Source organism: Eucalyptus grandis, chromosome 2 (genome assembly GCF_016545825.1).
Source record: "Eucalyptus grandis isolate ANBG69807.140 chromosome 2, ASM1654582v1, whole genome shotgun sequence".
Lineage (NCBI taxonomy): Eukaryota > Viridiplantae > Streptophyta > Magnoliopsida > Myrtales > Myrtaceae > Eucalyptus > Eucalyptus grandis.
In genome coordinates, this window is record NC_052613.1 from 25,889,674 (window position 1) to 25,909,150 (window position 19,477).

General features: G+C 37.5%; 1 protein-coding gene across 1 annotated transcript; it reads left to right on the plus strand.

The window, feature by feature from the left end:
• The first annotated feature begins 10,861 nt into the window (after nucleotides 1–10,861).
• Nucleotides 10,862–13,834, plus strand: LOC104430943 (putative F-box/LRR-repeat protein At3g18150). The gene is made up of 4 exons (XM_039306893.1): nucleotides 10,862–11,170; nucleotides 11,209–11,784; nucleotides 12,623–12,796; nucleotides 13,327–13,834. The coding sequence occupies exons 1-4, from the start codon at nucleotides 10,862–10,864 to the stop codon at nucleotides 13,699–13,701; spliced, it is 1,434 nt and encodes a 477-aa protein (XP_039162827.1). The 3' UTR covers nucleotides 13,702–13,834.
• Nucleotides 13,835–19,477: the final 5,643 nt, after the last annotated feature.

Sequence of the window (19,477 nt, forward strand, 5' to 3'; positions counted from 1 at the left end):
TGAGTTTTAGATGGGCGAGAGAAGTGGATATCAGCAGATGAGTTAGCCAATTTTCAAAAAATGTTTCCGTTGATATATATGATCTTGAGTTTTAGATGGGCGAGAGAGGAGGATATCATGAGATGTGGTAACTAGTTTTCAAAAAATGTTGTCATTGATATATATGATCTTGGGTTTTAGATTGACGAGAGATGAGGATATCAGATGGGTTAGCTAGTTTTCAAAAAATGTTTCCGTTGATATGTATGATCTTGGGTTTTTTGATGGGCGAGAGAGGAGGATATTAGGAAATGGGGTAGCCAGTTTTCAAAAATGTGTTTCTGTTGATATGTATGATTCTCGATTTTAGATGGGCGAGAGAGGAGGAAATCAGCATATGGGTTAGCCAGTTTTCAAAAAATGTTTTCGTTAATATGTATGATCTTAGGTCTTAGATGGGTGAGAGAAAATGATATCAACGGATGAGTTAGTTAGTTATCAAAAAATGTTTCCGTTGATATGTATGATCCTGGATTTTAGATGGGCAAGGGAGGAGGATATTCGCAGATGGTTTAGCCAGTTTTCAAAAAATGTTTCCGTTAATACGTATGATCTTGGGTTTTAGATGGACGAGAGAGGAAGATATCAGGAGATGGGATAGTTAGTTTTCAAAAAATGTTTCCGTTGATATGTATGATCCTAGGTTTTAGATGAGTGAGAGAGGAGGATATCAGCAGATGGGTTAGCCAGTTTTCAAAAAATGTTTCCGTTGATATGTATGCTTATGAGTTTTAGATGGGTGAGAGAAGAGGATATTAGGAGATGGGGTAGCTAGGTAGCTAGTTTTCAAAAAAATGTTTTCGTTGATATGTATGATCTTGGGTTTTAAATGGACGAGAGATGAGGATATTAGATGAGTTAGCTAGTTTTCAAAAAATGTTTATGTTGATATGTACTTTTAAATGGGTGAGAGAGGAGGATATTAGGAAATGGGGTAGCTAGTTTTCAAAATATGTTTATATTGATATATATGATCCTGGATTTTAGATGGGCGAGAGAGGAGGATATCAGCAAATGGGTTAGCCAGTTTTCAAAAAATGTTTCCATTGATATGTATGATCCTGGGTTTTAGATGGGCGAGAGAGGAGGATATCTGCTTAGTAAATGCTCAGAAATTGGTGTAAATGGAATGCTAAAACACCAAATCGCAGCATAGGTTCAAAGGAATTACCTGGCGATTGGATACCCCAAGGGACGAACTTTAAAAGGTGAACTTTGACGCCTCGTTCGTGGAAAGTTCATCGTTGGCCTCCTTTGCATTGGCCGGGATGCGTCAGGAACTCTGGTGGAAAGGGCCTGCGTCATTGATTTACATATGGCCTCAAGCTCAAAGATTAATTGGCATACGTTGGCCAGAACTTGGGAAGAAATGTTGGTGCTGCCACGATACACCTCAAAAAGCTTGTAGGACTATGCGAGCTCTTCTCCTTAGGAATAATGCTTCCTTTTGCTCTTCAATGACCTTGATGGACTTCACATTTGCCTTGTAAGCTTCTAAAGCAAAGTCAAAGGAAGTAAAAAACTCATTAATGACAAATTCCAAGGCATGACATGGCGGGGGTAAGGCAAATTGGTCAAATATGCAAGCAAATATTTGATTCTATGCTCAATCTTGGGAGTCTCGCATATGCCTCATACTCTTCTTGCAAGAAATTATACAGTTTGACCCATTTGCTTTGGATGTCTCTATCGTCAATAGATGGAAGAGTTTTCTCAACTGAGGGATTGCTCGTGCCAAAGGCATTAACGCTGTTGACAAATAATATATGTGAAGAATGAGTAATATGAGGAGATTGCGATTTACCCATCGAATCGTCAAAGTATTCATTAGGTGAAGGTGAATTCCCTACTAGTGTTGATGGTATATCCGAATGGTGCAGGTTGGCTATCCCAAACCTTGTAAAAGGATGTAACATTACCATCGAACACTAAATAATTTTTGACATCACTAAGCCCGAGTTACAAGGAAAGATGAAGGCCCTATAATTTTCCCACCATTGATCAAAAGCTTTAGCACAATGAGGAACCCCAAAACAATTGAAGAATTCGAACCTCTTCAAAACATATTGGGTGATCTCATTATAACTTATGGCAGTACTTTTTTCTTTAGCTAAGGTGGGAGGAAAATTCATGGAATATATTATTGGCATAGGCATACCTTGTGTTAACACAAATTGGGGAGCACGATAGTGGGGATTATATGCTTCAAAGCTTGAGGCACGTTGCTCCCCGAAGTGGAAATCCAGCACAAGGTCAGTAAGGACAAGAACATTCATCCAAAATGCTAACATGTCATGATGGAGTGAGTCGGGGCTATATGAGAAATCTACACCAAATCTGTAAAAGGTAAAGCTTTCCAAAGAAAGCAGGCAGCTAAGGAAGTACTCAAAGATAGAGACTCCTTTCAGGATGGTAGAAATATGTTACAAAATTTTCAAAGCCCAAACTGATTCTCAGTTGGTATCCTATGCGCCTCGTGCCAATGGGTCGGAGGGGTTTTGTCCTCAGAAAATAATTGAGGAAAGTATGTGCGCAACCACCCATGCATAATCCATAAAGGGCCGAAATATGGTGCAGGGTGAGTACTAAACAGAGAAGATTGTGAATCGGTGAGACTTTTGTATAGTGCACTGAGTGCCATACGGCTAAGACCTATATCAATGCCATTAGAAAGGGCATATGCCATGTCAACAAAATCCTAAGACACAGAGGCAGTGAGCAAACAGAAGATATAACGACGAAGCTAATATAGAAGGAATGGCACATGATCTTGGGAGGAAATAAGCTCAGTTGACTTGGCAAATTTGTCTATAAATTCATCAAATGACAAGTTAGTAAATGCGGTACTGTAAAAATCTAGACAAGTATACATCCATTGACCATAGAGGTCTATAAGGGGAGACATGCCAGTCAAAGATCAAATATCAAGCAGAGTGATTGTTACCGAACCGGTTGGCAAGAAGAAATAATTGGTCGACGGTGACCAAAAGCAACAAAGACTCCCAATGAGCCCATACTCGATTGGATTGACTGCTATATAACTGAAGGAAATTGCTTCTCCAATTTTGGCTATTTCCCATTCATTCGACATCTCTAGCTTTAACCTCTTGTACCACTTAAAGAAATGTTTGTCAAAGGAAGGGTATGACTTGAAGCGAGAGTTGGGTGATGACCAAGTATACATACAAATATGTGATTGATTAATGGGAAGAATTTCATTATAATGATGAGGGAAGTGCTCAGTTAAGGTGTATGGTGGAGACATTGACTTGAAATGTGGATCCAAGAGTGTCAGGTGATAATCCATAAATAAAATGGAAAGTCGCACTTGAGTCTCACATGGTTAGAGACTCGAAGCGATGAACATGAACAGTGGCTTAGGCACTAACTGCGGAAGAGTAAGAGTTGGCCATGATGGATAAAAGTATTGTGAGCATCAACGTATAGATGCCACGTATAAATAGGTCTAGCCTAATAACTATCTATCACATTTCAAGGACGTCCATGTGAACGTGGGTGCATGGAAATAGGAACTTACTTGACATAAATGGCGCAAATTTCATGCAGGAGGTGGGGAATAAAAAAAAAAAACTCATTTTATTTATTGACTGTTTCTTGGGGTACAAGAAAGATGTTACATCATTCTTAAGGCGGAATATTCTAGATTCTAGATTGTTTATCCGTAAAAGATGCTCATTCTTGCAAATTCTATGTTGTACTTCTGGAGCCATCACCTGGAGATGTTCTTTTTTCTTCAACTCTTGAAGCGTCGATACTTGAGAATTCAATTTGGCCTCTGTTTCCATTTGTTGTCCGAGCTTCATCTCCCTTTTCTGGCAGACCTCTTGGAGTGCTTTCATGAGACGAACTTCTTCTTCATTAAGCTCAGCAATCTCTCCTACTACCGTCTCAAGAGATTTGTTGCATTCCAATACACTTAGATTAAGCTTCGCTAGGGCATTTTTAGGCTCTGCATCATTACTCTTGGGAAGAGTCAACTTCTCTAATTTATTCAAATGGTAGAACCTTGACAATATCTTCACAATTTCATTAGCGCCTTACTCGAAGCTATAATCCACCACATCTATCCCTCTTGCGCATTGAAGGCATTGTTAAGACCCGCGTCCTCTCAAGGTGGTGGCGTTCCACCTAGACCACCGCCCCCTACCTCCTATTTTTTGGTGGCTTCGCGCATCAGGATGCTTACACTTGCTAGACGATCAAAGCCTTGGTAGACGACGTTTTGGCCTGTGCGCCTTGGCCACGATGAAGAGGTTAGGGATCGGCGACATCCTCTATCGAGAAGTAAATCGCCCCCATTCATACCCGCAAGCACACAACGCCAATGAAGATAAATTATGAGATTCGCGACACGTGGGAGCATCGTGTTTGTAGCAAATCTTACTAAAAGAGTTGAGATTGATGATTGCGATGTCCGTCATCATACTTTGAAGCATGTGCACTTGTGCTAGAGAAGATGATCATCAAAGCCAGGATGAACATGCCACGCAAAGAAAAATCTTTGGAGGCAGTTGACCTTGGGGAGCTTCTTGATTTGATCCAACATGTACAGGGCCACCCAATAGCTTCTAAACCTACCCAAGTTATCTTCATTTCTCCTTCCAGCGATGCTCTTTTCAGGGCATATACAACCCTCGGCCCTAAGATACTTTCCGACTAGGTGTGCTTCTATCATTGATGTACTGGTCTTCCCGCGTTAGAAGTTAAAATTTCCACATGCACAGGTCATGCTTTTCTGTGAGCTTTGTTTAATTGGAATTTGAGAAGCACTTCATCTAGAACGGGATCATCTTGTGATTTTGTTAGTGACTGCTCCCGACTGTTTTTGTTAAGTAAATGTAAAAATACACAATCATAGATAGTACACTAACGTCTTTGCGTAACAAACTTTCTTTGTGAGAGTCAGAATAACCGAGAAAAATGATTTTTGTTGAGGAATTGTTCATCTCGCTCTTTTTGGGATATGATCTCTGAACTGCAACCCTAATTCCTTTCTTGGAGCCTTCATTGGAGAATAAATGGGATCTAAGAATAAGGAAGAAAGATTTGCCTCCGTATAATCTTTATGAACATGGTTGTCTTAGAATTCGAGCTACTGTATCAGTCATCATTGAGTTACTTTTGTATCACGACTTTTCAGCAGTTGCAAGAAAGGTACACTATGTTGAGGTGATTAGTGCACAAGTTAGGAGGACCAAAACTATGTTGTTTTCCCTTTCCTTTAATTCTTTCCCACATTTTCTCCTCTTCTTCTTCCTCACAACAATCCACACCACCTGTTCTTTTCTCTGGTTTTTTACCTGAACTTTCATCATTTTCTCTTCTTCTATTTCAGATCGAATTGGTTGTATTCCAGCCAACTTAACCTTTTGAGTCAGGAGAAAAATTGCTTAGAATTCTACACGAATGATCCTGAGATCAAGATGATCGGATTTATAAAAGATGTTGGGCCGCTCATGTTGGGCCAAACCCAGCCCGTAGCTCAAAAAAAGGGCCCATAAGAGAAGGTGGTTATTTTTGTATAAAATAAATTGTAATATAAAAGAATGTTAAAAAGACAAATAATAATGTTCTGCAAGTTTTGGTTTTTGGTGGATTCTCTCTCAAGTAAAAGAACTTAGAGGCTTCAATTGACGATCGAAGGCTCGATCCCTCTTGAGACTGCAATAACATTTAATTTCTGGAAAAAAAAAGGTACATCCGTCTTAGTGGTGTGTTTTACGATTGGTGATATAAGGATCCTCATGCACATTTCCGCTTTTTTGTTTTAATGTTACTAGATAGTTCGAGTATCCATTTTTATTAGGATTCTATTTTTCGACATTGGTGTCGAAGTGTAGTGTTGTTATTTCCCGATTGTTGTTATTGTTTACAAATGGATTAATGGCCAGAATTTGTGAAACGATGCCAACGAATGCTTAAGGGCGAAAAGCCCAACACTTGACCATTTTGTTCGACACCATTTCTCAAAGTTCCGTGTGACAAAATTTATTTTTGAAAGTGCTGGGCCGAAATTCTCATCGAGACAAGAAAATCGCAAGGTGGCATGCCGCCGGAGGAGGCCGAACACGCCTCGACGAGGTCGGAAAGGGACCAGGGTTGTCGGTGTGTACACGGCACGCACGAGGACTTCCTCAGGTGCATGCATGGCACACGCACGATGCATGCGCCTGCATGGCAATTATTTTCATGCTCCCCATTTTTTTCCAAAAGTTGTGGTTTTGCCCCTATCAGTTTTTTTTTAAGATTATGTCCTTCACTTTTTGTTGATATTACAATTTTGCCCCTCGGCCAACCCGACTTGACTAACTTGTTGACTCGACCCGGTCATTTGTTGATTATTGATTGAATAAAAAGAAGTGCTGATAAATCGCATTATGGACTATGTGTTATCTCTTTTTTGTTCTGTATTTGTTATAAGAATATTGATGCATTTCGTGCACACGCCTATAGCTGTAAGAATAGATGAATAGAGAACGAGACTTAAAAGGGCTAAGAGCGGAATTAACTAATTATCAGTGGAACGACGGTGATATAGTGATGCATATGGTCAGGGTCAACGAGATGATACAAGGAATCATCTAGAATGGTTACCCTATGCCGGATTTTGAGAATGTGTTTGTCCTAATGAACACTCTTCCATCTGAATGGCAAGTAGTGTTAGATAGCCTATGAGAGGCAAACATGATTTCGATTTTAAAAAAACTTGCGCTAGACACTATAGGATTGAGGTAACGAAGATTTCAACCCTCGAGTTGAACGTAAAATGGTGTAGAGATATCACATTCCTTGGAGAATGAATTTCCTAAGAATAATAAAATGGATGAGGACTACTTCCTCTTTGAAAACTTGGATCAAGATAATTAACTTAATGGAGTTCGTTTAACTAGGAGCAATGTGAAAAGTGAGAAATTAAATTCGACTTAGTCTTAATTACAATTACCTAATGAGATGATATCGTCATTATCTAATCTGAGTAAAAGCATAATAGACAATAATGTGTAAAGTGTATAATCTCTTATATAACGAACAAGTTACAAAAGTATTCCCCATCAACATTTTGACATTGAAGGGAAAACTTTCATAGTTACTCCACAAGATGAAGATGAGCCAATTAATATAAATAAAGCTCTAATTTGCCTTAATAAAGAAAAATGAATGCGTGCAATGGAAGAGGAAATGGAGACAAAGAAGTCAAATAATGTTTGAGAACTCGTTGATCTTTTAAAAGACATAAAGCCATTGGGAACAAGTTAATTTTCAAAATAAAGTGTAAAGCCAATGACTCAATAGAGATATATAAGATTTGTCTCGTGGTGAAGTGGTATAATTAATAAGAATGTAGTGATTATGAGGAAATATTTTCTCTTATAGTGATATTTACTTCAATTCACCTTATTCTAACAATAATGACTTGTATAGATCTCGAACTATATCAAATAAATGTAAAGACTACTTTTCTCAATGGAGAATTAGAATAAGAAATTTATATGAAACAACCCTATTTTCTTTTGAAATCTACATTATTTTACCTTCTATCGAAGGAAATCAACATTTGGTGATGTAGGTTATGCTTTGCTCCTTGAATTTCGGAATGTCAGTGCTTGGTTGCTGAGTGGTTTTTGCGATTATCATATATGATTTAGTTTGTTGGAGCTATTCTCTTTACGTAGGCTATGTAGCATTTTAAGTCTATTAAAGTTTCAACCGCATCCACTCTTCATGTGTGGGATGTTTGCTCTTTGCTAGACATAAAAACTCCAAAAGGGTGTTTGATGTACATCACCCTGGTAGAGATTTTGAGAAGCACTCGGCACTTCGGTGAAACAAAGAAGTCAAGCGAGTGCATTGTTGTGCCTGTCCTGATTGAGCTATTTCTGTATATTTATCTAACAAGTTAAATAAAAGAGGATTTCAAAAATTGGAGAAGAATTGAGTATTTCAACTTCAAAGTATTGCTTTGGATTGTGAGGCTGGATCTCTATTCTCATGGAGAATCCATGGGGCTGATATACTATGCACGTAAAGGGAAATAGCAGGTCTCCTAAATACCCTGGATTTCCATGTTTATTGTGTAATGAGATCACAAGATAAAAGGGAAGAATTGAGTATCTCACTCTCGATTGCTTTTGTGCAAGTATTGTATGTGTCATTGCTTTCTCTCTAGCTCGTACCGGAACGCTGCCAAGTGTTTCCTATCGCCAGACTGCCACAATCTACAGAGAAGATAACATGAAACTTTTATACATCTTACATGATCAACAAGGTGGGGGTTACCCATGTAAGTGCTAGATGATAGGATTTCCCTTATGTGATGATAATTTCTCATGAAATTATAGGTGACAATCTTGCAATTCCAGGTGTTAGTTTCGAAAGATGGAAATTGCTTGTATACTGGAGGACAAAATGAAGGAATGTTCTAAGGAATTGTTTAGCAACTTGCCAAATAATGTTTTGATGCTATTCTTTTACTCCCAAATATAGATTTAGAATAAAAATCCATTTGGTAAATTTTTTGCTCTCGGAAATAGATTTGGAACAAAATTAAGGAATACAAAAAAAAAATTTTTTTTTTATTCGAGAACAATCCTAGAATCAAGTCAACCCAATTTTATTTTATTTTATTTCTCCTCTCTCTTCTTCTTGTTCTTCTTTCTTCTCCTTTCTTCTTCCACCGCTTGGCAAGGTTGAGCCCCGTCAGCGCCTGGGCGAGCTTGGCCTCGCCCAACCAAGGCACGGCTAACAAGGCGTGGTCTCGCCAAGGGCCAGTAGTGCTTCGGCAAGGTCGCCGACTCCCGTCTGGTCTATTGTCAGTCAACTCAAAGCTAGTGACCGGCCAAAGCTTGAAGAAGAGGAGAAAGAAAAGAAGAAATAAAACAAAATAATTTTAAAAAATTAAAAGAAAATAGTTTGGATTAGAAATTTTGAGAATGGTACTAAATGTAGTTTTATTATAGGAATAAAAATTTTAGACAGTTAGCAAACGCCTTAAAATACTTACAAATTATTCCAGGGAATATAATAAAAAAAATCATTTCGATAATCAGAAATTATTCTTGAGAACAATATGGCTACCAAACGCACCATAAACCATCTCTTCTCCTTTTCTTGGAAATATATATCGTGACTCTCTACCATTCACCTCTGTTTGGTTTGACTTCAAAGAAATGAACATGAAGTACTTATTTTCTGCCCGAAAGAAGATAAGCTCGAATGATAGCATAACCTTCTTTTTTTTTTTCTTTTTTTTTTTTTTTTAATTTGGTTGTTCGAAATATATTGAGGATATATTGTGATTCTATATATTATTATATGGTTCTGTTTATTCTCCTTAATTGATCTTGATTTGTTACTGAAAAAAGTAGTTATGTAAAGCCTGCAATTAGGCACATGTACTATTTATTTATTTATTAACATAATGTAATTTCTTTTCAATCATAATTCCCAACTTAATTCAAGGGGATTTTTTCTCCCAACAAAAAAGGTTGGCAAACGAAACTAAACCATATTTCATGGATCCATTTGGTTCAACTTTGTGAAAATCAAAATAAACCGTCAGATCATCTGTCTTTCCATTAGCTCCATTAAGTTTTGTTGTAAACCATATTTCATGGTTCCATTTGGTTCAACTTTGTGAAAATCAAAATAAACCGTCAGATCATCTATCTTTCCATTAGCTCTATTAAGTTTTGTTGTTGGATGTTCATGTGGCATTTTATAACTATTAATAGTCACGGGATATTAAAATAAAAAAGTCATGAAGTTGCATGTTTGAGGATTTACATGCACGAAACATGAGTTTTGGAACTTAAGCATGTTATCGTAACAAGTTTTAGAATTTGATATGTAATTATTCGAAAAAAAAAAGATTTTGAGTTTTGCTAATTCTTTTTCAACCCTATTATTATTGAGCTCAATGTCTAGAGGCGAGCATGCATGATTCCAATGGGATAAGAACCTCATAACCCTCGAAACATTTAATTCAATTTTATTTCAATATTATTATTAGTTTTTCCATTATTTAATGAGGTACATAATAGGCTTAAGTCATCAAATATTAAATTACTGAATTAAATGAAATTTATAATATAATTTAACTCAGTTATTAAACTTAAATAATCAAGATGTTAATTATCATAATTAATTAATATTTTTTTATTATACTTGATAAATAATAATTTATTGCAAAAACTGTTAATAATTCATAATTTGTATGATTGCGCTCATTAATTTTTTTTGTTAAATTTTATAATAAAAAGGTTGTAATAATTCTTGACCAACTTATAATAACCGGAAATTATAATATAGTTTTGAATATTATGATATTATGATTTAATCATCATATAACTAAAATAGCTTTAAAATATTTTCAATCTTGCGGATGTTATTCTTAGATTATCCCGTGTATCGAATAAAAATAATCTTTTCTATATTTCTTTTGAATTTAGTTTATTTTCATGAGATTATTATTCACTGCTATTCTATTTTGCAAATTACATGTAGAGGGGTTCGCACTATCCTTAACTCAAAAATACGGAAGAGCCAAGGGAGTCAAAATAGGATATCTTTCTATCTTAAGTATTTGATTAACGTGCATTTTATAAGGAAAAAAAAAGCAAAATTAAGAATTCGAATGAGAAAAATTAAGAAAAGAATTTTCAAGCCACAAACTGGGAAAAGTATAAAATAAAATAATATGGAAGGATCGAGGCAGCATGTTTAAAAAAGGATAGGAAATCGGATCGAATAGAAAAAGTGAAAATCCTTGAGACATCAGCGGAGACCCTAGAATTTAGAATCCATGGCGGAGACCTCCGTCCACGGCGCTGTCCGCCGCCGATCCTCCGGCGACCGGCCGAATCGCCACAAACGAAGGCGGCCTCCTCCTCCTTCGAGCGACCTCATCAGCGCCTTGCCGGACGCCGTGATCCACCACATCTTCTCATTCCTGCCCCTCAAGGACGTCGTCAAGACCAGCGTCCTCTCCAAGCGCTGGCGGTCCACTTGGACCACCACCACCCACCTCGACTTCCGTTACCTCCGGCCTCGCGATCACAAGCGCTGGCCGTCCCTCATCGAGAGCCTCATGCGCCGGTGCGCCTCGCCACAGGTGAAGAGGCTCCACATCTTTTACAAAGAGGCCGACAGCCCCAAGGTCGACGACTGGCTCCGCTTCGCGGAGGAGCGCCGTGTGGAGGATCTTTTCCTGCATCTTTTAACCCGCTGAAGGGCTTTTATAAACTGCCGGAGTTCTTGTATCGCTTGAGTCGGTTGGTGCGCCTGCAAGTCGTTAACTGCCGTTTTTCGTTGGGTACTACTATTAGGTGGCCTTGTCTTAAGGTCTTGGTGATAGGATCGAAGTTGAGTGATGATATCCTGGAGGGAATTGTCAGGGGAAGTCCTGTTTTAGAGTCCCTTGAGTTGCGCTGCTGGGGTGTGAAGAACATCATAATAGATTCGAGAAGTGTGAAAGAGTTGGTAATTCACTTCCCCACGTTCGATAACATGGGTAAAATTTGGGCGCCGCATTTGCTGTCGCTGCGGGTATCAGGGGTGTGGGATTCTTATTCCATGTTCAGACTTGCCAAGATATCTTCTTTGGTGGAAGCCAAGTTAGATTTTTTTATGTGTGGTGACAAGAGGACGCACCGTGACTTGTTAAAGGAATTTTTTGAGAAGCTGCGCGGAGTGTCTACAATCACCATCGGAGGTTGGTGTTTGCAGGTACCAGCTCTGTATTTTTAACCCAGTACTCGTGTCGAATGGTGTCCATGATTAGCACCATTTAGTGCTGTATGTTGACCCGGTTGAGACTGGCATTCTAGTCTTCCCATCATGGGAAATCATTTTGAAGTCATGTGTAATTAGTCATTGCAGATAGGATGATTCATAACTTTGTGTTCCACAACATAGGACAATACTGTGAACCTTGGAGCTTCTTCCCTCTGTTCAGTTTCCGATAAATGGATCACTTAATTTCTGGGGCAATGAATGCCAATAGATACTACTAATTATAGTGGATGCTACTCACGGCAACATTCTTAGATGCCTTAATTTTCAAAAGAAAATTGCATGAAGAGATTATGCGCAAAGGTTTGTTGAAATTTCATTTTTTCAATTTATAGAGAATATGCAATTATCTGAAAATATGATAGAGTAATGAATCTAGTCATCTTAGGTTGACAAAACCAGGTCATGCTCTCTCGTTGCATTAAGTTGTTGTTCCATGATACATCTTATAGAGTATTCTCAGAATATTTTACAATGGCAATTGACAAATTCATTTGGAAACTTCAATCAATAGTGAGGTTCACTGTCTCATGTAACCAGCTACTACAATTTTTCAGATCCTTCAAAGATTACAAGTTTTACATGAGAAGCATATGTTTATAGTCTTGATTTTTAAAGAGAACCGCTTGTTCATCTCTACTTGTGGTATCCTTATCGGTCTCTTCCCCACTAGGAGTGGACTATAATTTATTTTATTTTATTTTTTATTAATGTTAAATAGGAAAATAAGTAATAGTTAAAATTTTCAATGTTGCTTGCTCAATGTGCTTAGGGTCTGTCCCTTTTGGAGGTGGATGGAGTGCCATCTCCATTGTCAAAATGTCAAAATTTGACACTACATGCACTGGTTAGTCAATGGGACCTTCCTGGGATAGCATACCTGCTACAAAGTTCACAGTGCCTGGAAAAATTAGTCATACACCTGACTGGGACTGGGAGATTCGTGGTTTGTTCCTTCACTGTGATATTTTCAGTTTGCTTCTTGTGCTCGCTTTTTTTTTTTTTTTTTTTTTGAACGATCTTGTGCTCACTTCTCTTTTGCACAAATGTTTGAACAGTGAATTAAAACTTTAGAAGCACATAGAGAGGATCAAATTCAAACACTTATTTGTTCTGGCAATTGAAAATTGCCTGTATTGGTCAGTCTACTCAACATTTGTACAGGGCAACTTTTAGCCGTTTTAGTTCATGTCTTAAAGTAACTTCAGTGTTGTACTGGAGGATCTTTTGGTGCCATGTAGGTTTGGATCTTGAACTAATGGGTTAGCAATGAGCACCTAGGAAGAGAAGATGGTTTATTGCGTGGACGAGTTTAAGAGCTAAATTGGTTAAGACTCCATATAAAGTAAAACTAACTAGCATTGGTGGACAAATGAAGGCTGTTTGTTTGAAATTTTAGTGAGCCAATGATTTTTTTCCCCTCATGGGCCCACATCTATTGTGATTTAAGTTTCTTAAATGGGTGTTCATGTGCAGGTTTGGCTTGATGAAGAATCTAAAGATCGTTTTAACTTTGACGAAGAAGAATTTTTGTGCTCAAGGAAGGGGAACTTAGAATGTTTGGCGAAACATCTCAGAAGAGTTGAGATCATTGGCTATGAAGCTAATAGTTTTGAGTCGAAACATCTGCTTGCCCTGATTAAGTTTCTTCTTGGGAATGCACTTGTGCTGAAGAAGTTGATTATCAAGGCTGAATTGCCCACACGACGTGGACAAAAACGTCTTCAGGCCACTGTTCTTTCGAAATTACTTGGTGTGAGCCAAAATGTGCTTAGCTATCAAAGAGCTTCCAAAAATGCTGAAATTATATTTGATCATCCTTTTAAAGAGTATGAAAACCCCGGTTTGTAAACTTGAATGAGCACTTCATTGCTCATTCTCCACTTCTCATTCTGATTCACATATTTTTGACAGTAAAGTTACTTGGGACCTTGAAACTTTCCCGGTTTTGCAATCTACCTAATTTACACTTCTTTCAAGTTGAGTTTAGTTGTAAATATCTTTAGGAAAGAGGTCAGTAGCAGTGTTTTGGATTATCGACTTATGAAAGGTGTTTTGGTCTAGATATCGCTCAACTTTGTCTCCTTTTTTAGGCAAAATAGAAATTTTAGGGCTATATTTTTTATCTGCACCGTTGGAAGATCAGACAAAGTCCCGATTATTATGATATCTGCATTTTGGAAATATTCATGTATTTGTGCTTAACTGCATAGACATCATTACAATTTTGATTATAGTTTCAGCACAGCCCTTTGTTTCCAAGTGAAGCAACTCCTTGCACTGTCAGCGAATTTATGAGTAAGCGAGGAACTCCTTTGGTTGTGTTTGATTTCATGACGAAACTTGGAGTGCTTCTTTGCTGTCCAAAAGAAGATAAACCTGACTTTTAACATAATCATTTTAGGATTCAAAAAGAAAATACCTCACGTAAGATTTCGAGTTTTGCTAATGTTTTTAGGTAAAACCGATTATTTTTTATGTTGGAACTATATACTTAGAACCTGTTTTACTTTACACAAGCTTGTGAATATGAACTTCAGAGAATAATAGCCACATAAAAGCAGCTTATTACTTGCCTTTCTTCTGGCCCTTTGGCAGTTAAACATCGCTCGTGGAAAAATCAGATTTCAACTGTTTCAACTTCTGTAGAAATTTTTTATTGGGGCACTCTCAATTTGATTTTCATTTAATACGAAGCACTTGTGACATATAAAATATTTAAATAATGAACTGTAGAATCATATATAGTTTCTTTCATAATTTTTTTTAGTTTGAGATTTCGTGAAGCAAAATCATAAGCACAAAAATTGAGTTGAATAGATTCAAGGATAAGAAGATGTTGGTTATGCAAACTAAACAATGAACTCGTTTCTCCGATCATGTGCTAATTCATGTTATTAATATCCAAACATGAATACAGAATGGGTAATATGTCTTTTATATGAGAAAGGCTATCTAACTTGCGACCAACTTAACCAAATCAATTTATTTTTGAGAAAAAGAAAGACTGTGGACAGGGGTTGCTTGAGATTTCTTTGTTTTGCAATTGGTTGCTTTGCAAATGGATAAGACATAATTGCTGGGGACGACAGTCCTGAATGTTTGATTGATATCAACTAGCGCCATTCAAACTCTCATAATTCTTATTATAGACATAAAAATTTACATGCAATGTACATTCGACTATTATATTATTATAGACATAAAAATTTACATGCAATGTACATTCGACTGTTATATTGTAGGCTATGAATGTATCTACAAGTTTTTGATACCGTAAGAAAGAGCAAATTACAAAGAAACCCCAGAGGCCTTGTATAATCCTAGATACTTGATGTGGTCGGAAAATCTGATTTGGCATTAATTTGTTATATAATTTCCATCATGGCATACCAACAAAAGGGAGTCAGCAAAGGAGCGTGTAAAACCACGTTTTCCATATGTTTGCCCCAAATTAACAAAAATGGGAGCAAAATAGCTGTGTTCATCAAACCTAACTTCCATCGAGGAATTAGGGCGCAATTTAGCTTCTGAAATTCGGACCTACGGGCGACATTCCTACGTAGAATAGGAGCCCTCAAGGTGCAAGAGATGACGATTTGGGAGGCTTCCTAAGATTTCCGAGCTCAATATTCTCGTGATCGCGAGGGCTTCCATGGAGAAGTTGAGTCGGTGAAGAAGGGATGAGAAAGAGAGGCTTGAGCAGGGCTTTAGTGTCTCCTTCAACTCGTGCGATGAACCCCATAAGAAGACGCTAGCGTGGATCCTTTTACTCCCCTTCTAGGATTTGGGTTTCATTTTCAAATCAATTTAAGAGAAATAAAAGGACTAGAATGAGTTTTGGTCTTTCTTTGCCGTGTTAATCGAGACTATCTACATTGGACTTGAATTTCTTTCATAAAAAGTCATGTAAGACGAGCACCAGAATAGACACAATTAAGCGATTGATTTTTGAGTAATGTGGCACTTGAGTGAATGAAATAAAAATCATGACATTGAAATGAGTGCCATAAGATATGGCACTTAATATATTATTTGCCCCCAACTTCCAAATGCTCTTTTGTGCATCAAAAATATTGTTAGAACCGGCGTCCTCTCCAAATGGTGGCTATCCTCTTGGACCACCGCCACTGACCTCCTTTTCCTCAGTGCCTTGGGTGCTAGGATGCTGACACTTGCGAGACGATCAAAGCTTTCTCTACCTTGACAAACAAGGTTCTGGCATGGTGCACTTCGTCCGCGGTAAGGAGGTTCTGGATCAACAGCATCCCAAGCCAGTCGCCCCATTGATTCCCTTAAGATTATAAGTTTGATGAAGATGAATTATGATGTCCGTTGTCATGCATTTAAACATGTGCACTTGTGCTAAAAAAGATGATCATCAAAGCTAAGGTGCACTTACCATCAAAGAGCTACTAAACCTGCCCGAGTTCTCTTCAAGTATGCTTTTAAGGATGTTGTTTTTAAGGCATATGCAATTCCCAACCCTAAGAAATTTCACCACTAGGTGTGCTTTGGTACTGATGCTTAGTGTTCCCTCATTAAATACTAGAAGTTCAATATAAACAGGTCATGCATTTCTATAAGTATTTTTTGGTGGGAAGTTGAGAAACACTTCATGTAGAAAGGGTTCATCTTGTGATTTCGTTAATGATGAGAGCTCCCAAAAATTTTTGTTCAGTAATTGTAAAAGATTTAATCACAGTTATCATTATTTTAGTTAACAAATGTTCCTTGTGAGTCAACATAACGGATCAAAATGGTCTTTGTTATGGAATTTTTCATCTTGCTCATCTTGGAGGATACCTTCTAAACTGCAACACTAAGACTACTAAGACTTTTCTTGGAGCCTTGATTGTAGAGCAAATGAGATTTGAGATTTAGGAAGAAAGATTTTTCCTACATATAACCTCAACCAATTTGGTTATCACGAAATATGAGTAGATGTATCAGTCATTTGGTTCCTTTGGTGGGATCATTTTATTAGGACTTTTCAATTTTGCAGAGAATGTTTCCCTATGTAGAGGTGATTAGTGCGCGAGTTGGAAGAACGAAATGTCTATTTTTTCCCTTTGCTTTCTCTCTTTCCCCACTTTTCTCTTTTTCTACTTACAACAATCTACAATGCCTTTTTTTTTTTGCCGGCATCTCTCTCTCTCTCAAATTGACGGCCCCAACCCTACATATACGATTAGGAAGTAGCCTTGCAAATGGGTCCGATAGGTTTTTGATATTGCACTAAAATCCAAACTGATATAGAGTGAAAATTTGTCGAATGTAGTGAAATTATCAAAATTAAGCCAAATGGAACAAACCAATTTTGTTCACAAAGTCAATTATTTGAACCATAGAGAAGCAAGTCGTACCAAAACATGCATGCGCTCAAGCTCTATTCAATCGAAATACATCAAATTGTATTTGAACTCAAATCAACTCAATTTATTTTTTAAAATTCAAATGAACATGAAATAGGAAAGGAAGAAGTGGAGTTTGACCCCCAAATAGACCTAGAGGCACCGTATAATCCCAAAATACCATTTACTTTAAAACGGAAATCCAAGTTGTTTTTTGGATCATTAAAGAGGAAAAGTTAATTAAAAAGTTGCGAACAACATGTGTCAGCTTTTACTTAAAATTAGGACTCAATCTTTAGTGCCATGGGGATTTGCACAGCATGATTATTGCGGGCCATCCAACGGTTGTCGATGGATAATTTTTTATTTTGATTGTCGTAAATGTCTGTCGATTTAACAATTGACAATTTGATCGTATAATCCGACCGTTCAAAAAATCGCAACATGAATAGATCCCATTTTCACTTGCTTGCAATTAATCTGACTACAAAACTCCCCAACTTCAAATGCTCTTTCGGCGGCAGAATTCACTGACACTTGGGAATCGAAAATTCATGGCTGAGAGCTCTGCCCCAGTGTGATCCAAGGCAGATTCTCCGGCGCACGATTGGATTGTGCAAAAGCGGGGCCAACCTCATTCTTCTCTTCTACTTCAAATGAAACGAAGTGAGAACCCCAACGATTTTATCCTCACAATTTTAGAAAAAGCATAACAAAATTCATAAACTTATTATATTTGTATTAATTCACTCTTAAACCTTTTAATTGAACCGATTTAGCCTTAAATTTTTTGCATTTGTACCAATTCAATTCATTTGATCAATTTGGACAGAAATCGCCGATACGTAGCATGACCAACACTAATGTAAACAAATTTTACGAATTTTGAATATTATTTTATGATTTTTCTTTTTATTATATTTTTTTCATTGTGGCCAGTAAGGGTTGTGGCCCCCACCTAGGCGGCGAGTGTTGAGCCCTCACTAGGGGCACCACATGGGCAAGGGCTTGGCAGCCCTTGCTTGTAACAAGTGAGGCCCTAGATAGGGACCACAATGAAAAAATGGAAATAAAAAGAAAAAAAAAAACAAAGAAAAATTTAGAAATAAATCATTAAAAAATTATAAAAAAATTTACGTCAACGTTAATCATATCATGTAGGATTGTCAAAATCCACGTTATCGATTTTCCACTTAAATTAGTCGGATTGACTGAATAAGTACTAATGTAAAAAATTATTAGGACTAAATTAATCAATTGAAATGTTTAGAATTGAATTTGTACTAATGCAATAAGTTTATGATTTTTTTGGCAATTTTCTCCGTGATTTCATCGGTGCCTTACGGGAAGCCACGATCTGCTACATCTTTACCCTTGCGCATTGAAGACAATGTCGAGATCCAGCGGTGGCGATGCACCTGGACCATCGCCACCTGGCCTCCTTTTCTTCGGTAGCTTCGTGCGCCAAGATGCTTACACTCGTTAGACGATCAAAGCCTTCTCCACCATGGTAGAGAGGGTTTCGGCCCATGTGCCTTGGCCACGGTGAAAAGGTTCCGGATCAGTAGCATCTTCTATAGAGAAGCAAATCACCCCATTCATTCCCTCAAGCTCATAACTCCGATGAGTATGAATTAAGAGAGTTGAAATTGTTGATTGTGATGTCCATCTTCATTCTTTGAAGCACGTACACTTGTACCGGAGAAGATGATCATCAAAGCTAAGATGGGCATACCTCCCAGAGAAAAATCTTTCGAGGCAAGTGATCTTGGGGAGCAGCTTGATTTGAAAATAAGGAAAAAAGATTTGCCTCCATAACCTCTACGAACTTAGTTATTGCAGAATTTGAGCAGTTATATCAGTCATCGAGTTGCTTTTGTATCATGATTTTTTAATTGTCTCGTTATAATTACGTCGCATCAAATTTAGTTTGACTTGAATATGACAAATTTATCATCGACCTTTTTGTTTTTGACCTAAAATTTCATCATTTCTCTTCTTCTCTTTCGGATTGAATTGGTCATATTCCAGCCAAATTAACCTTTTAGGTCACGAAAAGAATTATGAATTTATAAACTAATTCCAAGGAAAAAAAACGGTTCATTATGCTGCCTCCTTATTTGATTTCCGGAAAAGTTCTTTATATACTTAAAAAGAAAGAGGTTGATTGAGGAAGGAAAAAGAAAAGGGTTATTGGAGATAGTTAACTGGACTTGAGTGGGTCCTTAAAGGGCTCAAGGAAGAAGAAATAGGATGGAGATCTAATCTGGGGT